Source organism: Oncorhynchus clarkii, unplaced genomic scaffold (assembly GCF_045791955.1).
Source record: "Oncorhynchus clarkii lewisi isolate Uvic-CL-2024 unplaced genomic scaffold, UVic_Ocla_1.0 unplaced_contig_8632_pilon_pilon, whole genome shotgun sequence".
NCBI classification, from domain to species: Eukaryota; Metazoa; Chordata; class Actinopteri; order Salmoniformes; family Salmonidae; genus Oncorhynchus; species Oncorhynchus clarkii.
Window position 1 is genome coordinate 226,079 of NW_027257936.1, and position 21,422 is coordinate 247,500.

The 21,422-nt window shown below is 49.2% G+C and overlaps 1 protein-coding gene across 1 annotated transcript in view; it reads right to left on the reverse strand.

Annotated features, from left to right (window-relative positions):
- Window positions 1–4,395: 4,395 nt before the first annotated feature.
- The window catches only part of LOC139393733 (oxysterol-binding protein-related protein 10-like), a 116,164-nt gene continuing 99,137 nt past the window's right edge, over window positions 4,396–21,422 (reverse strand). Inside the window, exons 9-13 of the mRNA XM_071142084.1 lie at window positions 19,733–20,393; window positions 7,623–7,809; window positions 7,080–7,262; window positions 4,995–5,148; window positions 4,396–4,546 (exon numbers count right to left, since the gene is read on the reverse strand). Coding sequence (XP_070998185.1) covers window positions 4,502–4,546; window positions 4,995–5,148; window positions 7,080–7,262; window positions 7,623–7,809; window positions 19,733–20,393 — 1,230 coding nt within the window. The 3' untranslated portion in view covers window positions 4,396–4,501. The remainder of the gene's footprint in view (window positions 4,547–4,994; window positions 5,149–7,079; window positions 7,263–7,622; window positions 7,810–19,732; window positions 20,394–21,422) is intronic.

Genomic DNA, 21,422 nt, shown 5'->3' on the forward strand with positions numbered 1-21,422 from the left:
TGTTGACATCGTCCCAAAATGTTTGATTTGTTCAGCAAGTTTTCAAGAGACAGAAATCATCCCTGTATGATACATGGGTATGATGCTGCTTCAATGGGTAGGTTCATCCCAAGGATCCCAGTTAGCAACTACTGTTTCTCAGTCAGTTTAAATGAGGCAGGACAAAATGCCTCTCCTTCATTTCATACACAGTCACCTCCATTATATGATCACGACAACACTGCATGAGGATTCTGTTGAAGGAGAATTTAGGAATTATATTCAGACTAGAGTTACCTAACCGATGAACGTTGTAATTTCTACCGACACATCGGAGACAGATTGTTAGTAGAGGGACCAGCTGTGGTGATGGGTGAGTCTCTCCCGGTGTTGTTTAAGGTGAAGACATGGTCGTTGGCACCTCTGCTACATGTTGTAATTAAGACAAAACATGTCAGGGAAGGGACCACTACTGGAGCAGCTCTCCTGCTGTTTGTTAAGTAAGATCTAACCTCGTCCCCCCCAGGCTCATTACCACACAGAAAGAGATGGCTGGCGACAAGACAGACTACGGGGCTAGATTGATTTAATACAGGCCGTTGAAGATCCACCATAAAGCCCGATTTGAAATGTAAAGATCATTTCATATTGAGCTGACATACCGTGAATGCAGTATCCGCTAACGCAGGAAACATTGCCTTTAAATGTAAATCTTGTTATAGCGCCTATCTTCCCGCGGCCCAGATTGAATCTAAGCCTAGGATCACAGAATATTGAAAACCAGGAGAATAAATATCAGACGTGGATTAAATAAATCAAGGGTCAATATATCTCTCTATATAGCGGTTGGATTTGTACCTCCTGGATACGGTTGGATTTGTACCTCCTGGATACGGTTGGATTTGCACCTCCTGGATACGGTTGGATTTGTACCTCCTGGATATGGTTGGATTTGCACCTCCTGGATACGGTTGGATTTGTACCTCCTGGATACGGTTGGATTTGTACCTCCTGGATACGGTTGGATTTGTACCTCCTGGATACGGTTGGATTTGTACCTCCTGGATATGGTTGGATTTGTACCTCCTGGATACGGTTGGATTTGCACCTCCTGGATACGGTTGGATTTGTACCTCCTGGATACGGTTGGATTTGTACGTCCTGGATACGGTTGGATTTGTACCTGCTGGATACGGTTGGATTTGTACCTCCCAAATGGCACCCTATTCCCTATGTAATGCACTACTTTTGACCAGGGCCTGGTCCAAAGTAAAGGTACTATGTGGGGAATATTTGGGAGGCAGCCAAGCCACATTCAGTACACTGTACTACTGTGGTGAAGGCTGTATAGTGGAGGTAGTCTACCTTTCTCTCTGACCTTCACTATCTCTTCAAGGTTAGGTCATAAATTAGACTCTATAAAGATCTCTTCAAGGATAGGCCATAAATTAGACTCTATAAAGATCTCTTCAAGGTTCGGCCATAAATTAGACTCTATAAAGATCTCTTCAAGGATAGGCCATAAATTAGACTCTATAAAGATTTCTTCAAGGTTCGGCCATAAATTAGACTCTATAAAGATCTCTTCAAGGTTCGGCCATATAAAGATTTATTCAAGGTTCGGCCATAAATTAGACTCTATAAAGATTTCTTCAAGGTTCTGCCATAAATTAGACTCTATAAAGATTTCTTCAAGGTTCTGCCATAAATTAGACTCTATAAAGATTTATTCAAGGTCCTGCCATAAATTAGACTCTAGAAATATCTCTTCAAGGTTCGGCCATATAAAGATTTCTTCAAGGTTCGGCCCTATAAAGATCTCTTCAAGGTTCGGCCATAAATTAGACTCTATAAAGATTTCTTCAAGGTTCTGCCATAAATTAGACTCTATAAATATCTCTTCAAGGTTCGGCCCTATAAAGATCTCTTCAAGGTTCGGCCATATAAAGATCTCTTCAAGGTTTGGCCATATAAAGATCTCTTCAAGGTTCGGCCATATAAAGATCTCTTCAAGGTCCGGCCCTATAAAGATCTCTTCAAGGTTCGGCCATAAATTAGACTCTATAAAGATCTCTTCAAGGTTCGGCCATAAATTAGACTCTATAAAGATCTCTTCAAGGTTTGGCCATAAATTAGACTCTATAAAGATCTCTTCAAGGTTCGGCCCTATAAAGATCTCTTCAAGGTTCGGCCTTATAAAGATCTCTTCAAGGTTCGGCCATATAAAGATCTCTTCAAGGTTCGGCCCTATAAAGATCTCTTCAAGGTTCGGCCATAAATTAGACTCTATAAAGATCTCTTCAAGGTTCGGCCCTATAAAGATCTCTTCAAGGTTCGGCCATATAAAAGGACAAACAGACTGGAGCACCGGGCTACTTCCTGGTTCCAATCAGTACACCATAAATTAGACTCTATAAAGATCTCTTCAAGGTTCGGCCATATAAAGATCTCTTCAAGGTTCGGCCCTATAAAGATCTCTTCAAGGTTTGGCCCTATAAAGAGCTCTTCAAGGTTCGGCCATATAAAAAGGCAAACAGACTGGAGCACCGGGCTACTTCCTGGTTCCAATCACTCCAACGTTAGTGTGTGAATACTGAAGATTGCTGGTGTGGGTTGAAGAAATGGCTTTGACTTTGACATTGTAGCAGTGTTCACCTCTGATTACATTTCTCCATTGTGGGCTATTGGAAGGGGCTGGAGGAAACGCTGTTCTCTATACTGGGCCATTGTGTTATGAACAGTGTCCAAGTCAAGTGTGACAAACATACATAACCGGTATGTATATATTGTATATATATATATATCATAGAACAGAAGGGCTGAAGGAAGACTCACTAAACAGTGTGTTTGGTGTTGAGTGTTAATTATGGACAAATCATAGATCCTTGGATCTTACATACATCATACAGCTGGAAGGACAACCCCTCCTGTGGCCTACTGGGTAATAACAGTGGAGACAGCTGGAAGGACAACCCCTCCTGTGGCCTACTGGGTAATAACAGTGGAGACAGCTGGAATCACAACCCCTCCTGTGGCCTACTGGGTAATAACAGTGGAGACAGCTGGAAGGACAACCCCTCCTGTGGCCTACTGGGTAATAACAGTGGAGACAGCTGGAAGGACAACCCCTCCTGTGGCCTACTGGGTAATAACAGTAGAGACAGCTGGAAGGACAACCCCTCCTGTGGCCTACTGGGTAATAACAGTGGAGACAGCTGGAAGGACAACCCCTCCTGTGGCCTACTGGGTAATAACAGTGGAGACAGCTGGAAGGACAACCCCTCCTGTGGCCTACTGGGTAATAACAGTGGAGACAGCTGGAAGGACAACCTCTCCTGTGGCCTCCTGGGTAATAACAGTGGAGACAGCTGGAAGGACAACCCCTCCTGTGGCCTACTGGGTAATAACAGTGGAGACAGCTGGAAGGACAACCCCTCCTGTGGCCTACTGGGTAATAACAGTGGAGACAGCTGGAAGGACAACCCCTCCTGTGGCCTACTGGGTAATAACAGTGGAGACAGCTGGAATCACAACCCCTCCTGTGGCCTACTGGGTAATAACAGTGGAGACAGCTGGAAGGACAACCCCTCCTGTGGCCTACTGGGTAATAACAGTGGAGACAGCTGGAAGGACAACCCCTCCTGTGGCCTACTGGGTAATAACAGTGGAGACAGCTGGAAGGACAACCCCTCCTGTGGCCTACTGGGTAATAACAGTGGAGACAGCTGGAAGGACAACCCCTCCTGTGGCCTACTGGGTAATAACAGTGGAGACAGCTGGAATCACAACCCCTCCTGTGGCCTACTGGGTAATAACAGTGGAGACAGCTGGAAGGACAACCCCTCCTGTGGCCTACTGGGTAATAACAGTGGAGACAGCTGGAAGGACAACCCCTCCTGTGGCCTACTGGGTAATAACAGTGGAGACAGCTACAGTACCTGTGCAAACCAATTAAAAGTGAAGGAAGAAGCATGTGAATATAATATATTCTTCTGGTATTTAGATTCTACTGTATATTAAAAAAAAGCTACATAATTGTTCAGCTATCTTTGACCACCAACGATCACGCTCATCTTCCGTCCCTAACCAACATCTTCCTGGTTCGACCCGGTCCGTCTCCAAAATGGCCACCGAGTTTCCTGTATCGTGTGGTAGCAGGTCAGCTTCTGACAGGACACTCAGTGAGCTTTTGCTGTCTTGACTGTAGTTCCTGTCCCTCTGAGAGTCTTTGGCACCTCTCATTCTTATTGAATGACTGAGACACAAGCTCCTCATTCAAGACAATCCGTTGGGCAAATCTGAAATTAGCACCCTATTCCCTATGTAGTGCACTCTTTCTGCAGTTGTCCGCTATATAGAGAATAGGGTTCCATTTGGAACTCAGCCCCTTGTATATTTCCTATATTCTCTAGCGGCCCGGCTAGCTGGTCCCCTGTGTGTTGCCATGACCACCAGCGGGCCGCTCGCTGTGCTGTGATTGGTAGCTGGCACGTTGCCCCTCCCCCCGAGGCCCCTCCCCTCGTCAGTGGGTCTTCCACAAGGGGTTGTGATACACCCAGCCCTCGCCCTGAGAGAAAGAGAGAGAGACAGAGAGAGAGAGAGAGAGAGAGAGAAAGAGAGAGAGAGAAAGAGAAAGAGAGAGAGACAGAGAGAGACAGAGAGAGAGAGAGAGAGAGAGAGAGAGAGAGAGAGAGAGAGAGAGAGAGTGAGAGAGACAGAGAGAGACAGAGAGAGAGAGAGAGACAGAGAGCGAGAGAGAGAGCGAGTGAGAGAGAGAGTTTGAGAGAGAGAGAACGAGAGAGAGAGCGAGAGAGAGAGAACGAGAGAGAGAGAGAGAGAGAGAGAGAGAGAGAGAACAAGAGAGAGCCAGAGAGAGCAAAGGGAAACATGTTTACTAGTGTCTTTTTTTAAATCATTTTGATTGTGAACAGACATTAAAGACACCAGGGAAGCTGACTCAAAGTTTGAGGTAATGTCAGAGGTCAAAGTGAACCGCTCAGGTCCTAGTTCCTCACCTCCTTGATGAAGTACTTGGGTGTCCAGGGTGTGTTAGAGGCAGCTCTCTGTCGGCCCTCTGCTCTCTGCCTCTCCTCCAGACAGTGTTTGTGCTCTGTAGCAGAGTCAATGTTTCCTGATCTCAGAGCTGAGGTAACATGTTGCCACAGACGCCTGTAGAGGGACACTATACCATTATTACTGATCTCAGAGCTGAGGTAACACTCTGACACAGACGCCTGTAGAGGGACACTATACCAGTATTACTGATCTCAGAGCTGAGGTAACACTCTGCCACAGACGCCTGTAGAGGGACACTATACCAGTATTACTGATCTCAGAGCTGAGGTGACATGCTGCCACAGACGCCTGTAGAGGGACACTATACCATTATTACTGATCTCAGAACTGAGGTAACACTCTGCCACAGACGCCTGTGTGTGTGAGGACATTGTGTTAAAAGTCACAGGAACGTTCTCAGAGAAGTGTGTCATCTCTCTTCTTCTCTGTCTGGAGCATCAGGAACAGTCAGATCTCACACCCCTCCCTCCCTCCCTCCCTCACTCCTCACCGTGATTCGTAGTGTTCCTGTTTCTCCATGAGGCGTATCTCCCTCCCCCCTCCCTCCCTTCTCCCTCCCTCCCTCCCCCTCCCTCCCTCCCTCCCCTCTCCCTCCCTCCTCACCGTGATTCGTAGTGTTCCTGTTTCTCCATCGGGCGTATCTCCCTCCCCCTTCCCTCCCTCCCTCCCCCCTCCCTCCCTCCTCACCGGGATTCGTAGTGTCCCTGTTTCTCCATGGGGCATATCTCCCTCCCTCCCTCCCCCCTCCCTCCCCCTCCCTCCCTCCCTCCCTCCCCCCTCCCTCCCTCCTCACCGGGATTCGTAGTGTCCCTGTTTCTCCATGGGGCGTATCTCCCTCCCTCCCCCCTCCCTCCCTCCCCCCTCCCTCCCTCCCTCCCTCCCTCCCTCCCTCCCTCCCTCCCTCCCTCCCTCCTCACCGTGATTCGTAGTGTCCCTGTTTCTCCATGGGGCGTATCTCCCTCCCTCCCCCCTCCCTCCCTCCCCCTCCCTCCCTCCCTCCCTCCCTCCCTCCCTCCCTCCCCCCTCCCTCCCTCCTTCCTCACTGGGATTCGTAGTGTCCCTGTTTCTCCATGGGGCATATCTCCCTCCCTCCCTCCCTCCCTCCCTCCCTCCCTCCCTCCCTCCCTCCTCACCGGGATTCGTAGTGTCCCTGTTTCTCCATGGGGCATATCTCCCTCCCTCCCTCCCTCCCCCTCCCTCCCTCCCTCCCTCCCCTCTCCCTCCCTCCTCACCGGGATTCGTAGTGTCCCTGTTTCTCCATGGGGCATATCTCCCTCCCTCCCTCCCCCCTCCCTCCCTCCTCACCGGGATTCGTAGTGTCCCTGTTTCTCCATGGGGCGTATCTCCCTCCCTCCCTCCCTCCTCACCGTGATTCGTAGTGTTCCTGTTTCTCCATGGGGCGTATCTCCCTCCCTCCCCCTCCCTCCCTCCCCTCTCCCTCCCTCCTCACCGGGATTCGTAGTGTCCCTGTTTCTCCATGGGGCGTATCTCCCTTCCCTCCCTCCCTCCCTCCCTCCCTCCCTCCTCACCGTGATTCGTAGTGTCCCTGTTTCTCCATGGGGCGTATCTCCCTCCCTCCCTCCTCCCACCCTCCCCCTCCCTCCCTCCCTCCCCCCTCCCTCCCTCCTCACCGTGATTCGTAGTGTCCCTGTTTCTCCATGGGGCGTATCTCCCTTCCCTCCCTCCCTCCCTCCCTCCCTCCCTCCCTCCCTCCCTCCCTCCTCACCGGGATTCGTAGTGTCCCTGTTTCTCCATGGGGTGTACCTCCCTCCCTCCCTCCCTCCTCACCGGGATTCGTAGTGTCCCTGTTTCTCCATGGGGCGCATCTCCCTCCCTCCCTCCCTCCTCACCGTGATTCATAGTGTCCCTGTTTCTCCATGGGGCGTATCTCCCTCCCTACCTCCCTCCTCACCGTGATTCGTAGTGTCCCTGTTTCTCCATGGGGCGTACCTCCCTCCCTCCCTCCTCACCGTGATTCGTAGTGTCCCTGTTTCTCCATGGGGTGTACCTCCCTCCCTCCTCACCGTGATTCGTAGTGTCCCTGTTTCTCCAGGGGGCGTATCTTCTTCCTGATGACAGGCAGCTTGGAGGTGTTGATGACCTTGGTCTCTCCACTGCTGTAGGTGAACTCTAGGGTACCGTTCCATTCCCCTTGGGCCTTACACACTATGGTCCCCGTCGGGTTGTGCTTCACCTCCGCTGTCACTCTAACAGGAAGAGTGACGAAGGATGACGATGTCATTAGGTCAGACACATACAGATAGATGGACGAACACACACACACACACCGTCTCATACAGGGAGGGATAGGAATGACAGGGACCATCAAGATACCTTTTATACACATGGAAACACACCTCTCTCTCTCTCTCTCTCTCTCCTCTCTCTCTCCTCTCTCTCTCTCCCTCTCTCTCTCTCTCTTCTCTCTCTCTCTCTCCTCTCTCTGTCTCTCTCTCTCTGTCTCTCTCTCTCTGTCTCTCTCCTCTCTGTCTCTCTCCTCTCTCCTCTCTCTCTCTCTCTCTCTCTCTCTCTCTCTCTCTCTCTCTCTCTCTCTCACCCAGACCCACCTGTGTATCTTTCCTCCATAGAAGGGTTTAGTATGGAAGGTAACGGTGGCAGAGTATCCACTCTTGGCACAACTGATGGTGACTTTCCCTCCCAGCTCCACCCAGGGTACGGTAAGAATGGAGCGGGCGTAGGCGCAGGGCAGAGTGAACACATACTCCTCATCATGCTCCAACAGACGTAGAACACCTGGGGGAGAGAGAGAGAGACAGGAGAGAGACAGAGAGGAGAGAGAGACAGAGAGGAGAGAGAGAGAGAGAGAGAGAGAGAGAGAAGAGAGAGAGAGAGAGAGAGCGAGAGAGAGATAGGAGAGAGACAGAGAGGAGAGAGAGACAGAGAGGAGAGAGACAGAGAGGAGAGAGACAGAGAGAGAGAGACAGAGAGAGAGAGATGAGAGAGAGAGAGAGAAGAGAGAGAGAGAGAGAGGAGAGAGAGGGAGAGAGAGAGAGGAGAGAGAGAGAGAGAGAGAGGAGAGAGAGAGAGAGGAGAGAGAGAGAGGAGAGAGAGAGAGAGAGAGGAGAGAGAGAGAGAGAGGAGAGAGAGAGAGAGAGAGAGAGAGAGAGGAGAGAGACAGAGAGGAGAGCGAGAGAAGCACATAAATACAAGAAATGCCCACACCCACCCAAACCTTCCATAACAAAGCCATCACCTACAGAGAGAAGAGAAGAAGAGTCCCCTAAGCAAGCTGGTCCTAAGCAACACAATTAGACCCAACCAAATCATGAGAAAACAAAAAAGATAATTACTTGACACATTGGAAAGAATTAACAAAAAAACAGCAAACTACAATGCTATTTGGTCCTAAACAGAGAGTACACAGTGGCAGAATACCTGACCACTGTGACTGACCCAAACTTAAGGAAAGCTTTGACTAAGTGAGACTCAGTGAGCATAGCCTTGCTATTGAGAAAGCCTGCCGTAGGCAGACATGGCTCTCAAGAGAAGACAGGTTATGTGCTCACTGCCCACAAAATGAAGTGGAAACTGAGCTGCACTTCCTAACCTCCTGTATGATCATATTAGAGACACATATTTCCCTCAGATTACACAGATCCACAAAGAATTTAAAAACAAATCAAACACTGATAAACTCCCATATCTGTTGGGTGAAATGCAGTCACAGCAGCACGATTTGTGGCCCGTTGCCATGAGAACGGGGCATCCAGTGGAACACAAACAACCTTGTAAATACATCCCATAATCATCTGTTTATTCATATTCCCTTTCATACTTCAACTTCATGCACATTGTTACAACACTGTACAGAGGCAATAATATAACATTTAAAATGTCTATATTCCTTTCATACTTCAACTTGTTGCACATTGTTACAACACTGTACAGAGGCAATAATATAACATTTAAAATGTCTATATTCCTTTAAATATTTAGTGAGTGTAGCGTTTACTAATGGTTTCCCTTGTTGATTTCACCTTGTATTTACTGTCTATTCCATTAACATTACCAAAGCAAATGACCCACAACAGCCCTTTGAATTGAATTGAGAGAGAGAGAGAGGTCAGAGGTCAGTCAGAGAACACCTTGTGACTGCTGTGACAAAGACTCATTTCAACCAGATGTACCCAGCTTGTGTTATTTGGTTCTCTCCTCTCTGCTCCTCTGTCCTGTCCTGGTTCTCTCCTCTCTCTGAGTCCTGTGCTGGTTCTCTCCTCTCTCCTCCTCTCTCTGAGTCCTGTCCTGTCCTGGTTCTCTCCTCTCTGCTCCTCTCTCTGAGTCCTGTCCTGGTTCTCTCCTCTCTCCTCCTCTCTCTGAGTCCTGTCCTGTCCTGGTTCTCTCCTCTCTCTGAGTCCTGTCCTGGTTTTCTCCTCTCTGCTCCTCTCTCTGAGTCCTGTCCTGGTTCTCTCCTCTCTGCTCCTCTCTCTGAGTCCTGTCCTGTCCTGGTTCTCTCCTCTCTCTGAGTCCTGTCCTGGCTCTCTCCTCTCTCCTCCTCTCTCCGAGTCCTGTCCTGTCCTGGTTCTCTCCTCTCTCCTCCTCTCTCTGAGTCCTGTCCTGTCCTGGTTCTCTCCTCTCTCTGAGTCCTGTCCTGTCCTGGTTCTCTCCTCTCTGCTCCTCTCTCTGAGTCCTGTCCTGGTTCTCTCCTCTCTCCTCCTCTCTCTGAGTCCTGTCCTGTCCTGGTTCTCTCCTCTCTCTGAGTCCTGTCCTGGTTTTCTCCTCTCTGCTCCTCTCTCTGAGTCCTGTCCTGGTTCTCTCCTCTCTGCTCCTCTCTCTGAGTCCTGTCCTGTCCTGGTTCTCTCCTCTCTCTGAGTCCTGTCCTGGCTCTCTCCTCTCTCCTCCTCTCTCCGAGTCCTGTCCTGTCCTGGTTCTCTCCTCTCTCCTCCTCTCTCTGAGTCCTGTCCTGTCCTGGTTCTCTCCTCTCTCTGAGTCCTGTCCTGTCCTGGTTCTCTCCTCTCTGCTCCTCTCTCTGAGTCCTGTCCTGGTTCTCTCCTCTCTGCTCCTCTCTCTGAGTCCTGTCCTGGTTCTCTCCTCTCTGCTCCTCTCTCTGAGTCCTGTCCTGGTTCTCTCCTCTCTGCTCCTCTCTCTGAGTCATGTCCTGGTTCTGTCCTCTCTGCTCCTCTCTCTGAGTCCTGTCCTGTCCTGGTTCTCTCCTCTCTCTGAGTCCTGTCCTGGCTCTCTCCTCTCTCCTCCTCTCTCTGAGTCCTGTCCTGTCCTGGTTCTCTCCTCTCTGCTCCTCTCTCTGAGTCCTGTCCTGGTTCTCTCCTCTCTGCTCCTCTCTCTGAGTCCTGTCCTGGTTCTCTCCTCTCTGCTCCTCTCTCTGAGTCCTGTCCTGGTTCTGTCCTCTCTGCTCCTCTCTCTGAGTCCTGTCCTGTCCAGGTTCTCTCCTCTCTCCGAGTCCTGTCCTGGCTCTCTCCTCTCTCCTCCTCTCTCTGAGTCCTGTCCTAGTTCTTTCCTCTCTGCTCCTCTCTCTGAGTCCTGTCCTGGCTCTCTCTTCTCTGCTCTTCTCTCTGAGTCCTGTCCTGGTTCTCTCCTCTCTGCTCCTCTCTCTGAGTCCTGTCCTGGTTCTGTCCTCTCTGAGTCCTGTCCTGTCTCTCATCTCTCCTCTCTGTTATCTGTTACATCCAAAGTACTGCCCTGGCCTGGTTCTCTCATCTCTCCTCTCTCTGAGCCCTGGCCTGGCCCTCTCATCTCTCCTCTCTCAGTACATTACATAAGAGACAGCTGGGTGAAATCTGCTGCGGGCAGAAACCCAGGTCTGACAGATCCACATCTGTTTCCCCAAGACAGGAGGGGGTGGAGGGGGGAGGGTGGAGGGGGATGGGAGAGAGGAGATGGCCCTGTCTCAGTGTCTTTCTGGAGGGGTGGAGGGGGGAGATGGCCCTGCCTCAGTGTCATTCTGGAGGGGTGGAGGGGGGGGGGGGGGGAGATGGCCCTGCCTCAGTGTCTTTCTGGAGTGGGAAGGGGGAGGGGTGGGGGGGGAGAGGAGATGGCCCTGCCTCAGTGTCTTTCTGGAAGGGTGGAGGGGGAGGGGGGAGGGGGAGAGGAGATGGCCCTGCCTCAGTGTCTTTCTGGAGTGGGGAGGGGGAGGGGTGGAGGGGGAGAGGAGATGGCCCTGCCTCAGTGTCTTTCTGGAGGGGTGGAGGGGGAGAGGAGAGAGCCCTGCCTCATTGTCTTTCTGGAGGGGTGGAGGGGGGAGGGGGAGAGGAGATGGCCCTGCCTCAGTGTCTTTCTGGAGGGGTGGAGGGGGAGGGGTGGAGGGGGGAGTGGAGTTGGCCCTGCCTCAGTGTCTTTCTGGAGGGGTGGAGGGGGAGAGGAGATAGCCCTGCCTCATTGTCTTTCTGGAGGGGTGGAGGGGGGAGGGGGAGAGGAGATAGCCCTGCCTCAGTATCTTTCTGGAGGGGTGGAGGGGGGAGGGGGGAGAGGAGATAGCCCTGCCTCAGTATCTTTCTGGAGGGGTGGAGGGGTGGAGGGGGGAGAGGAGATAGCCCTGCCTCAGTATCTTTCTGGAGGGGTGGAGGGGGGAGAGGAGATGGCCCTGCCTCAGTGTCTTTCTGGAGGGGTGGAGGGGGGAGGGGGGAGTGGAGATGGCCCTGCCTCAGTGTCTTTCTGGAGGGGTGGAGGGGGGAGGGGGGAGAGGAGATGGCCCTGCCTCAGTGTCTTTCTGGAGGGGTGGAGGGGGGAGGGGTGGAGGGGGGAGAGGAGATGGCCCTGCCTCAGTGTCTTTCTGGAGGGGTGGAGGGGGGAGGGGTGGAGGGGAGAGAGGAGATGGCCCTGCCTCATTGTCTTTCTGGAGGGGTGGAGGGAGGAGGGGGAGAGGAGATAGCCCTGCCTCAGTATCTTTCTGGAGGGGTGGAGGGGGGAGTGGAGATGGCCCTGCCTCAGTGTCTTTCTGGAGGGGTGGAGGGGGAGAGGAGATAGCCCTGCCTCATTGTCTTTCTGGAGGGGTGGAGGGGTGAGGGGGGAGAGGAGATAGCCCTGCCTCAGTATCTTTCTGGAGGGGTGGAGGGGGGAGGGGGGAGAGGAGATAGCCCTGCCTCAGTATCTTTCTGGAGGGGTGGAGGGGTGGAGGGGGGAGAGGAGATAGCCCTGCCTCAGTATCTTTCTGGAGGGGTGGAGGGGTGGAGGGGGGAGAGGAGATGGCCCTGCCTCAGTGTCTTTCTGGAGGGGTGGAGGGGGGAGGGGGAGAGGAGATGGCCCTGCCTCAGTGTCTTTCTGGAGGGGTGGAGGGGGGAGGGGTGGAGGGGAGATGGCCCTGCCTCAGTGTCTTTCTGGAGGGGGGGGGGGGGGGGGGGGGGGAGGAGATGGCCCTGCCTCAGTGTCTTTCTGGAGGGGTGGAGGGGGGAGAGGAGAGGGAGGCTAGGGCCTTGGTGCATCTGTTTCCCAAATACAGGAAGGGTTGGGGCGGTCGGCTCAGTGAGAGGCTCTCGGCTCGCTAGCTTGGCAGCGCTATTGTGAGAATGTGTGAGAATGCCAGGTCAGCGTTTCTTACTTAGAGTGCCCACATCACCTGCTGTCACAAATACACACCCACACACTCACCAGCATGCTAGCACACGTGTACATGTGCACAATTACACACATACACACACACACACACACACACACACACACACACACACACACGCTTCACAGAGACATGCTTCCCTCCATGTCTGCCTGAACACACAAGGTTCGCTGCAAAGGATGCTGGGAGTATACGACGTGGTGCGTTAGATGTCACTGAGTGACAGACAGTGGAGCCAATCCTCTGTCTCTATATCAGACTACCAGGTTGACCATCACAATCCTCTGTCTCTATATCAGACTACCAGGTTGACCATCACAATCCCCTGTCTCTATATCAGACCACCACGTTGACCATCACAATCCTCTGTCTCTATATCAGACTACCAGGTCTCTATATCAGACCACCACGTTGACCATCACAATCCTCTGTCTCTATATCAGACCACCACGTTGACCATCACAATCCTCTGTCTCTATATCAGACTACCAGGTTTACCATCACAATCCCCTGTCTCTATTTCAGACTACCAGGTTGACCATCACAATCCCCTGTCTCTATATCAGAATACCAGGTTGACCATCACAATCCCCTGTCTCTATATCAGACTACCAGGTTTACCATCACAATCCCCTGTCTCTATATCAGACTACCAGGTCTCTATATCAGACTACCAGGTCTCTATATCAGACTACCAGGTTGACCATCACAATCCTCTGTATCAGACTACCAGGTTGACCATCACAATCCTCTGTCTCTATATCAGACTACCAGGTTGACCATCACAATCCTCTGTATCAGACCACCAGGTTGACCATCACAATCCTCTGTATCAGACTACCAGGTTGACCATCACAATCCTCTGTCTCTATATCAGACTACCAGGTTGACCATCACAATCCTCTGTCTCTATATCAGACTACCAGGTTGACCATCACAATCCTCTGTCTCTATATCAGACTACCAGGTTGACCATCACAATCCTCTGTCTCTATATCAGACTACCAGGTTGACCATCACAATCCTCTGTCTCTATATCAGACTACCAGGTTGACCATCACAATCCTCTGTCTCTATATCAGACTACCAGGTCTCTATATCAGACTACCAGGTCTCTATATCAGACTACCAGGTCTCTATATCAGACTACCAGGTCTCTATATCAGACTACCAGGTTGACCATCACAATCCTCTGTCTCTTCAAGCGTCTGCTAAGTTCACACTTGTTGTATTCGGCGCACGTGACGAATAAAGTTTGACTTGATTTGACAACCACAACACACACCTCCCCATCACCCCCCCCCCCCCCCCCCCCACACACACACACACACACCTCTACCATCACACACACACACACCACCCCCTCACCATATGTGTTCTCTTAGCATATCTGCTATGACTCAGGGGGGAGACAAGGAGAACGTCCTCATTAGTAATTCATGCTGTCCTAATTACTGAGAGGACTAATTGTCCGTGAGACTCAGGAACGCGTTAAGTCAGAAACCGCTTTGATAATCATTCAATTAAACAGACTTTATTACGAGACAAAAACATGTTTGTTGTTAAAGGGTCGACTATTTGACATCAACGTGGAGAAGGGCTGAATCTGCTCAGTGTGTTCTGCAATATTAAAGACACAAATAAACGTTTTCAGGAATGTTTAGCTTCGGTAAACAGTTGATCATCAAGAAGACATGTTTAGTCTGACGTCCCTCAGCGCTCTACACACAGTATCCAGAGGTACAACACACTACAGTCCTCCCTCAGCGCTCTACACACAGTATCCAGAGGTACAACACACTACAGTCCTCCCTCAGCACACTACACACAGTATCCAGAGGTACAACACACTACAGACCTCCCTCAGCGCTCTACACACAGTATCCAGAGGTACAACACACTACAGTCCTCCCTCAGCGCTCTACACACAGTATCCAAAGGTACAACACACTACAGTCCTCCCTCAGCGCTCTACACACAGTATCCAGAGGTACAACACACTACAGTCCTCCCTCAGCGCTCTACACACAGTATCCAGAGGTACAACACACTACAGTCTTCACTAAGAGTGGTCCAACACACTACAGTCCTCCCTCAGCGCTCTACACACAGTATCCAGAGGTACAACACACTACAGTCCTCCCTCAGCGCTCTACACACAGTATCCAGAGGTACAACACACTACAGTCTTCACTAAGAGAAGTACAACACACTACAGTCTTCACTAAGAGTGGTACAACACACTACAGTCTTCACTAAGAGTGGTCCAACACACTACAGTCTTCACTAAGAGTGGTCCAACACACTACAGTCTTCCCGTGCTTCACTAAGAGTGGTACAACACACTACAGTCTTCACTAAGAGTGGTACAACACACCACAGTCTTCACTAAGAGTGGTATAAACACACTACAGTCTTCACTAAGAGTGGTCCAACACACTACAGTCTTCACTAAGAGTGGTACAACACACTACAGTCTTCACTAAGAGTGGTCCAACACACTACAGTCTTCCCGTGCTTCACTAAGAGTGGTACAACACACTACAGTCTTCACTAAGAGTGGTACAACACACTACAGTCTTCACTAAGAGTGGTACAACACACTACAGTCTTCACTAAGAGTGGTCCAACACACTACAGTCTTCACTAAGAGTGGTACAACACACTACAGTCTTCACTAAGAGTGGTCCAACACACTACAGTCTTCACTAAGAGTGGTACAACACACCACAGTCTTCACTAAGAGTGGTACAACACACTACAGTCTTCACTAAGAGTGGTACAACACACTACAGTCTTCACTAAGAGTGGTCCAACACACTACAGTCTTCACTAAGAGTGGTACAACACACTACAGTCTTCACTAAGAGTGGTACAACACACCACAGTCTTCACTAAGAGTGGTACAACACACTACAGTCTTCACTAAGAGTGGTACAACACACCACAGTCTTCACTAAGAGTGGTCCAACACACTACAGTCTTCACTAAGAGTGGTACAACACACCACAGTCTTCACTAAGAGTGGTACAACACACTACAGTCTTCACTAAGAGTGGTACAACACACCACAGTCTTCACTAAGAGTGGTCCAACACACTACAGTCTTCACTAAGAGTGGTACAACACACTACAGTCTTCACTAAGAGTGGTACAACACACTACAGTCTTCACTAAGAGTGGTACAACACACTACAGTCTTCACTAAGAGTGGTCCAACACACTACAGTCTTCACTAAGAGTGGTACAACACACTACAGTCTTCACTAAGAGTGGTACAACACACTACAGTCTTCACTAAGAGTGGTCCAACACACTACAGTCTTCACTAAGAGTGGTACAACACACTACAGTCTTCACTAAGAGTGGTCCAACACACTACAGTCTTCACTAAGAGTGGTACAACACACTACAGTCTTCACTAAGAGTGGTACAACACACTACAGTCTTCACTAAGAGTGGTACAACACACTACAGTCTTCACTAAGAGTGGTACAACACACTACAGTCTTCACTAAGAGTGGTACAACACACTACAGTCTTCACTAAGAGTGGTACAACACACTACAGTCTTCACTAAGAGTGGTACAACACACTACAGTCTTCACTAAGAGTGGTACAACACACTACAGTCTTCACTAAGAGTGGTCCAACACACTACAGTCTTCACTAAGAGTGGTATAAACACACTACAGTCTTCACTAAGAGAGGTACAACACACTACAGTCTTCACTAAGAGTGGTCCAACACACTACAGTCTTCACTAAGAGTGGTCCAACACACTACAGTCTTCACTAAGAGTGGTACAACACACTACAGTCTTCACTAAGAGTGGTCCAACACACTACAGTCTTCACTAAGAGTGGTACAACACACTACAGTCTTCACTAAGAGTGGTCCAACACACTACAGTCTTCACTAAGAGTGGTCCAACACACTACAGTCTTCCCGTGCTTCACTAAGAGTGGTACAACACACTACAGTCTTCACTAAGAGTGGTACAACACACTACAGTCTTCACTAAGAGTGGTCCAACACACTACAGTCTTCACTAAGAGTGGTCCAACACACTACAGTCTTCACTAAGAGTGGTATAAACACACTACAGTCTTCACTAAGAGTGGTATAAACACACTACAGTCTTCACTAAGAGTGGTATAAACACACTACAGTCTTCACTAAGAGTGGTATAAACACACTACAGTCTTCACTAAGAGTGGTATAAACACACTACAGTCTTCACTAAGAGTGGTACAACACACCACAGTCTTCACTAAGAGTGGTACAACACACTACAGTCTTCACTAAGAGAGGTACAACACACTACAGTCTTCACTAAGAGTGGTACAACACACTACAGTCTTCACTAAGAGTGGTACAACACACTACAGTCATCACTAAGAGTGGTACAACACACTACAGTCTTCACTAAGAGTGGTACAACACACTACAGTCTTCACTAAAAGTTGTACAACACACTACAGTCTTCCCGAGTGGTACAACACACTACAGTCTTCCCGAGTGGTACAACACACTACAGTCTTCCCGAGTGGTACAACACACTACAGTCTTCCCGAGTGGTACAACACACTACAGTCTTCCCGAGTGGTACAACACACTACAGTCTTCACAAAGAGTGGTACAACACACTACAGTCTTCCCATGCTTCACTAAGAGTGGTACAACACACTACAGTCTTCACTAAGAGTGGTATAAACACACTACAGTCTTCCCGAGTGGTACAACACACTACAGTCTTCCCGAGTGGTACAACACACTACAGTCTTCACTAAGAGTGGTACAACACACTACAGTCTTCACTAAGAGTGGTCCAACACACTACAGTCTTCACTAAGAGTGGTACAACACACTACAGTCTTCACTAAGAGTGGTCCAACACACTACAGTCTTCACTAAGAGTGGTCCAACACACTACAGTCTTCACTAAGAGTGGTACAACACACTACAGTCTTCACTAAGAGTGGTCCAACACACTACAGTCTTCACTAAGAGTGGTACAACACACTACAGTCTTCACTAAGAGTGGTACAACACACTACAGTCATCACTAAGAGTGGTACAACACACTACAGTCTTCACTAAGAGAAGTACAACACACTACAGTCTTCACTAAGAGTGGTACAACACACTACAGTCATCACTAAGAGTGGTACAACACACTACAGTCTTCACTAAGAGTGGTCCAACACACTACAGTCTTCACTAAGAGTGGTACAACACACTACAGTCTTCACTAAGAGTGGTCCAACACACTACAGTCTTCACTAAGAGTGGTACAACACACTACAGTCTTCACTAAGAGTGGTCCAACACACTACAGTCTTCACTAAGAGTGGTCCAACACACTACAGTCTTCACTAAGAGTGGTACAACACACTACAGTCTTCACTAAGAGTGGTACAACACACTACAGTCTTCACTAAGAGTGGTACAACACACTACAGTCTTCACTAAGAGTGGTACAACACACTACAGTCTTCCCGTGCTTCACCTGCTCGACGGGACACTGCCAGTCAGCCAATTATATGCTACTTTCAATCCTAATGCGATTACTTTGGATTAAAACAAGACACTAAAGCCTAAAACTCCTTTAAACTCTAATTAAACCCTGGAATGTGATTAAGGAACTTTAAAAACAGAGAGTTGACACAAGCTTTCAGTCAGTCACCTCTTATCAACCGTAGACTGTCTGGACCTGTCATCGATGTTATTACTGTACAGTACCTGACGGATCACCAACGGCAACATAACAAACACTATTATAACAGTCACACGTTTCATACAGGATCCATGACTACCATGACGGATCACCAACGGCAACATAACAAACACTAATTTGGGTCTTACCAGGGTTTCTCTGTCAGGTCACATTGTTAGTTAAAACTCCTGGTTCCAGTCATAACTAAGTTAGCTGTGTCTGTCAACAGTTCCAGAACACTAACACCTACCTAGAACTACAGTAGCTGTCTGTCAACAGTTCCAGAACACTAACACCTACCTAGAACTACAGTAGCTGTCTGTCAACAGTTCCAGAACACTAACACCTACCTAGAACTACAGTAGCTGTCTGTCAACAGTTCCAGAACACTAACACCTACCTAGAACTACAGTAACTGTATCTGTCAACAGTTCCAGAACACTAACACCTACCTAGAACTACAGTAGCTGTATCTGTCAACAGTTCCAGAACACTAACACCTACCTAGAACTACAGTAGCTGTATCTGTCAACAGTTCCAGAACACTAACACCTACCTAGAACTACAGTAGCTGTCTGTCAACAGTTCCAGAACACTAACACCTACCTAGAACTACAGTAGCTGTCTGTCAACAGTTCCAGAACACTAACACCTACCTAGAACTACAGTAGCTGTATCTGTCAACAGTTCCAGAACACTAACACCTACCTAGAACTACAGTTAGGCGCTGTACACTGCAACCCCTAGTCATAACTACTGTATAGCTGGCTCTCAGTAGGTGCTGTACACTGTAACCCCTAGTCATAACTACTGTATAGCTGGCTCTCAGTAGGTACTGTAACCCCTAGTTATAACTACTGTATAGCTGGCTCTCAGTAGGTACTGTAACCCCTAGTTATAACTACTGTATTGCTGGCTCTCAGTAGGCGCTGTACACTGTAACCCCTAGTCATAACTACTGTATAGCTGGCTCTCAGTAGGTAATGTACACTGTAACCCCTATTCATAACTACTGTATAGCTGGCTCTCAGTAGGTGCTGTTCACTGTAACCCCTAGTCATAAGTAGTCTAGCTGGCTCTCAGTAGGTGCTGTACACTGTAACCCCTAGTAATAACTACTGTATAGCTGGCTCTCAGTTTTCGCTGTACACTGTAACCCCTAGTCATAACTATTGTATTGCTGGCTCTCAGTAGGCGCTGTACACTGTAACCTCTAGTCATAACTACTGTATAGCTGGCTCTCAGTAGGTGCTGTTCACTGTAACCCCTAGTCATAACTACTGTATAGCTGGCTCTCAGTAGGTGCTGTTCACTGTAACCCCTAGTCATAAGTAGTCTAGCTGGCTCTCAGTAGGTGCTGTTCACTGTAACCCATAGTAACAGTAGCAACAAACTAGTCCTAACTAGATCCAGCACTGTGCAGTAATGCTCACCTTCCCCGACCATAGACACGCCGATGGACATGCCCATGAACTTGCTTCGGGTCCAGACGTGGGTGTTGACGCACATGTTCCTCTCTTTACACTCGCAGTAGAACCCAGTGACGGGTGGGTGGTGTGACACCTGCTCCGCCACGAACCTTACCCGGTAACAGTCCTCTGTCTGAGCACCCCCGCCCTCCGTCCCTGTCCGGCAGGAGGCTCTAGAGGAAGAGGCGGGGTTAGGGGAAGAGCCTCTAGAGGAAGAGGCGGGGTTAGAGGAAGAGGCGGGGTTAGGGGAAGAGCCTCTAGAGGAAGAGGCGGGTTTAGGGGAAGAGCCTCTAGAGGAAGAGGCGGGGTTAGGGGCGGGGTTTGAAGTGGGTGTCGTGTTAGTGTTAGGGACAGAGCTCATGGTCCTCAGTGGGTGGACTCTCTCTCGGGGGACGTCCCAGGAACACCTGAAACTCTCTCCCAGGATGGGGTTGTAGGGTTTCTTGGCCACGGCACCCTTGCGCCCCTCGTGAAAGGCGGTCAGGTAGTATTCCACGAATCGGACGATGCGCTCCTCTGGGGTGGTTCCCGTGGTGATGTTCAGGAACATGTCTGGGTGAGCCATGAAGTTAGCGTACATCTCTAGGAGGGAACGCTTCTCCAGGATAAAGGTAGGGAGTACCACCTGTAGAAAGGAGGAGAGAGAGAGAGAGGGGAGAGAGGGAGAGAGAGAGAGGAAGGAGAGAGAGAGAGGAGAGAGAGAGGAAGGAGAGGGAGGGAGAGAGGAAGGAGAGGGAGAGAGAGAGGAAGGAGAAGGAGAGAGAGAGAGAGAGAGGAAGGAGAAGGAGAGAGAGAGAGAGAGGAAGGAGAGGGAGAGAGAGAGAGGAAGGAAAAGGAGAGAGAGAGAGAACAAGGTGAGAGAGAAAGAGAGGAAGGAAGGAGAAGGAGAGAGAGGACAGCAACACAATTAGACCCAACCAAATAATGACAAAACAAAAAGATAATTACTTGACACATTGGAAAGAATTAACAAAAAAACAGAGCAAACTAGAATGCTATTTGGCCCTACACAGAGAGTACACAGCGGCAGAATACCTGACCACTGTGACTGACCCAAACTTAAGGAAAGCTTTGACTAAGTACAGACTCAGTGAGCATAACCTTGCTATTGAGAAAGGCCGCCGTAGACAGACATGGCTCTCAAGAGAAGACAGGCTATGTGCTCACTGCCCACAAAATGAGGTGGAAACTGAGCTGCACTTCCTAACCTCCTGCCCAATGTATGACCATATTAGAGAGACATATTTCCCTCAGATTACACAGATCCACAAAGAATTCGAAAACAAATCCAATTTTGATAAACTCCCATATCTACTGACTGAAATACCACAGTGTGCCATCACAGCAGCAAGATGTGTGACCTGTTGCCACAAGAAAAGGGCAACCAGTGAAGAACAAACACCATTGTAAATACAACCCATATTTATGTTTATTTATTTTCTCTTTTGTACTTGAACTATTTGGACATTTGAAATGTCTTCATTCTTTTGGAACTTGTTTAGTGTAATGTTTAATATTATTGTTTATTTCACTTAGTTTGTTATCTACTTCACTTGCTTCGGCCAATAAAGCCCTTAAATTGAAATCGAAATGTAAATGTAATTAAGAGAGAGTGACAGAGAGAAAGAAAAATACAGAGTATTGCTTATTGGGA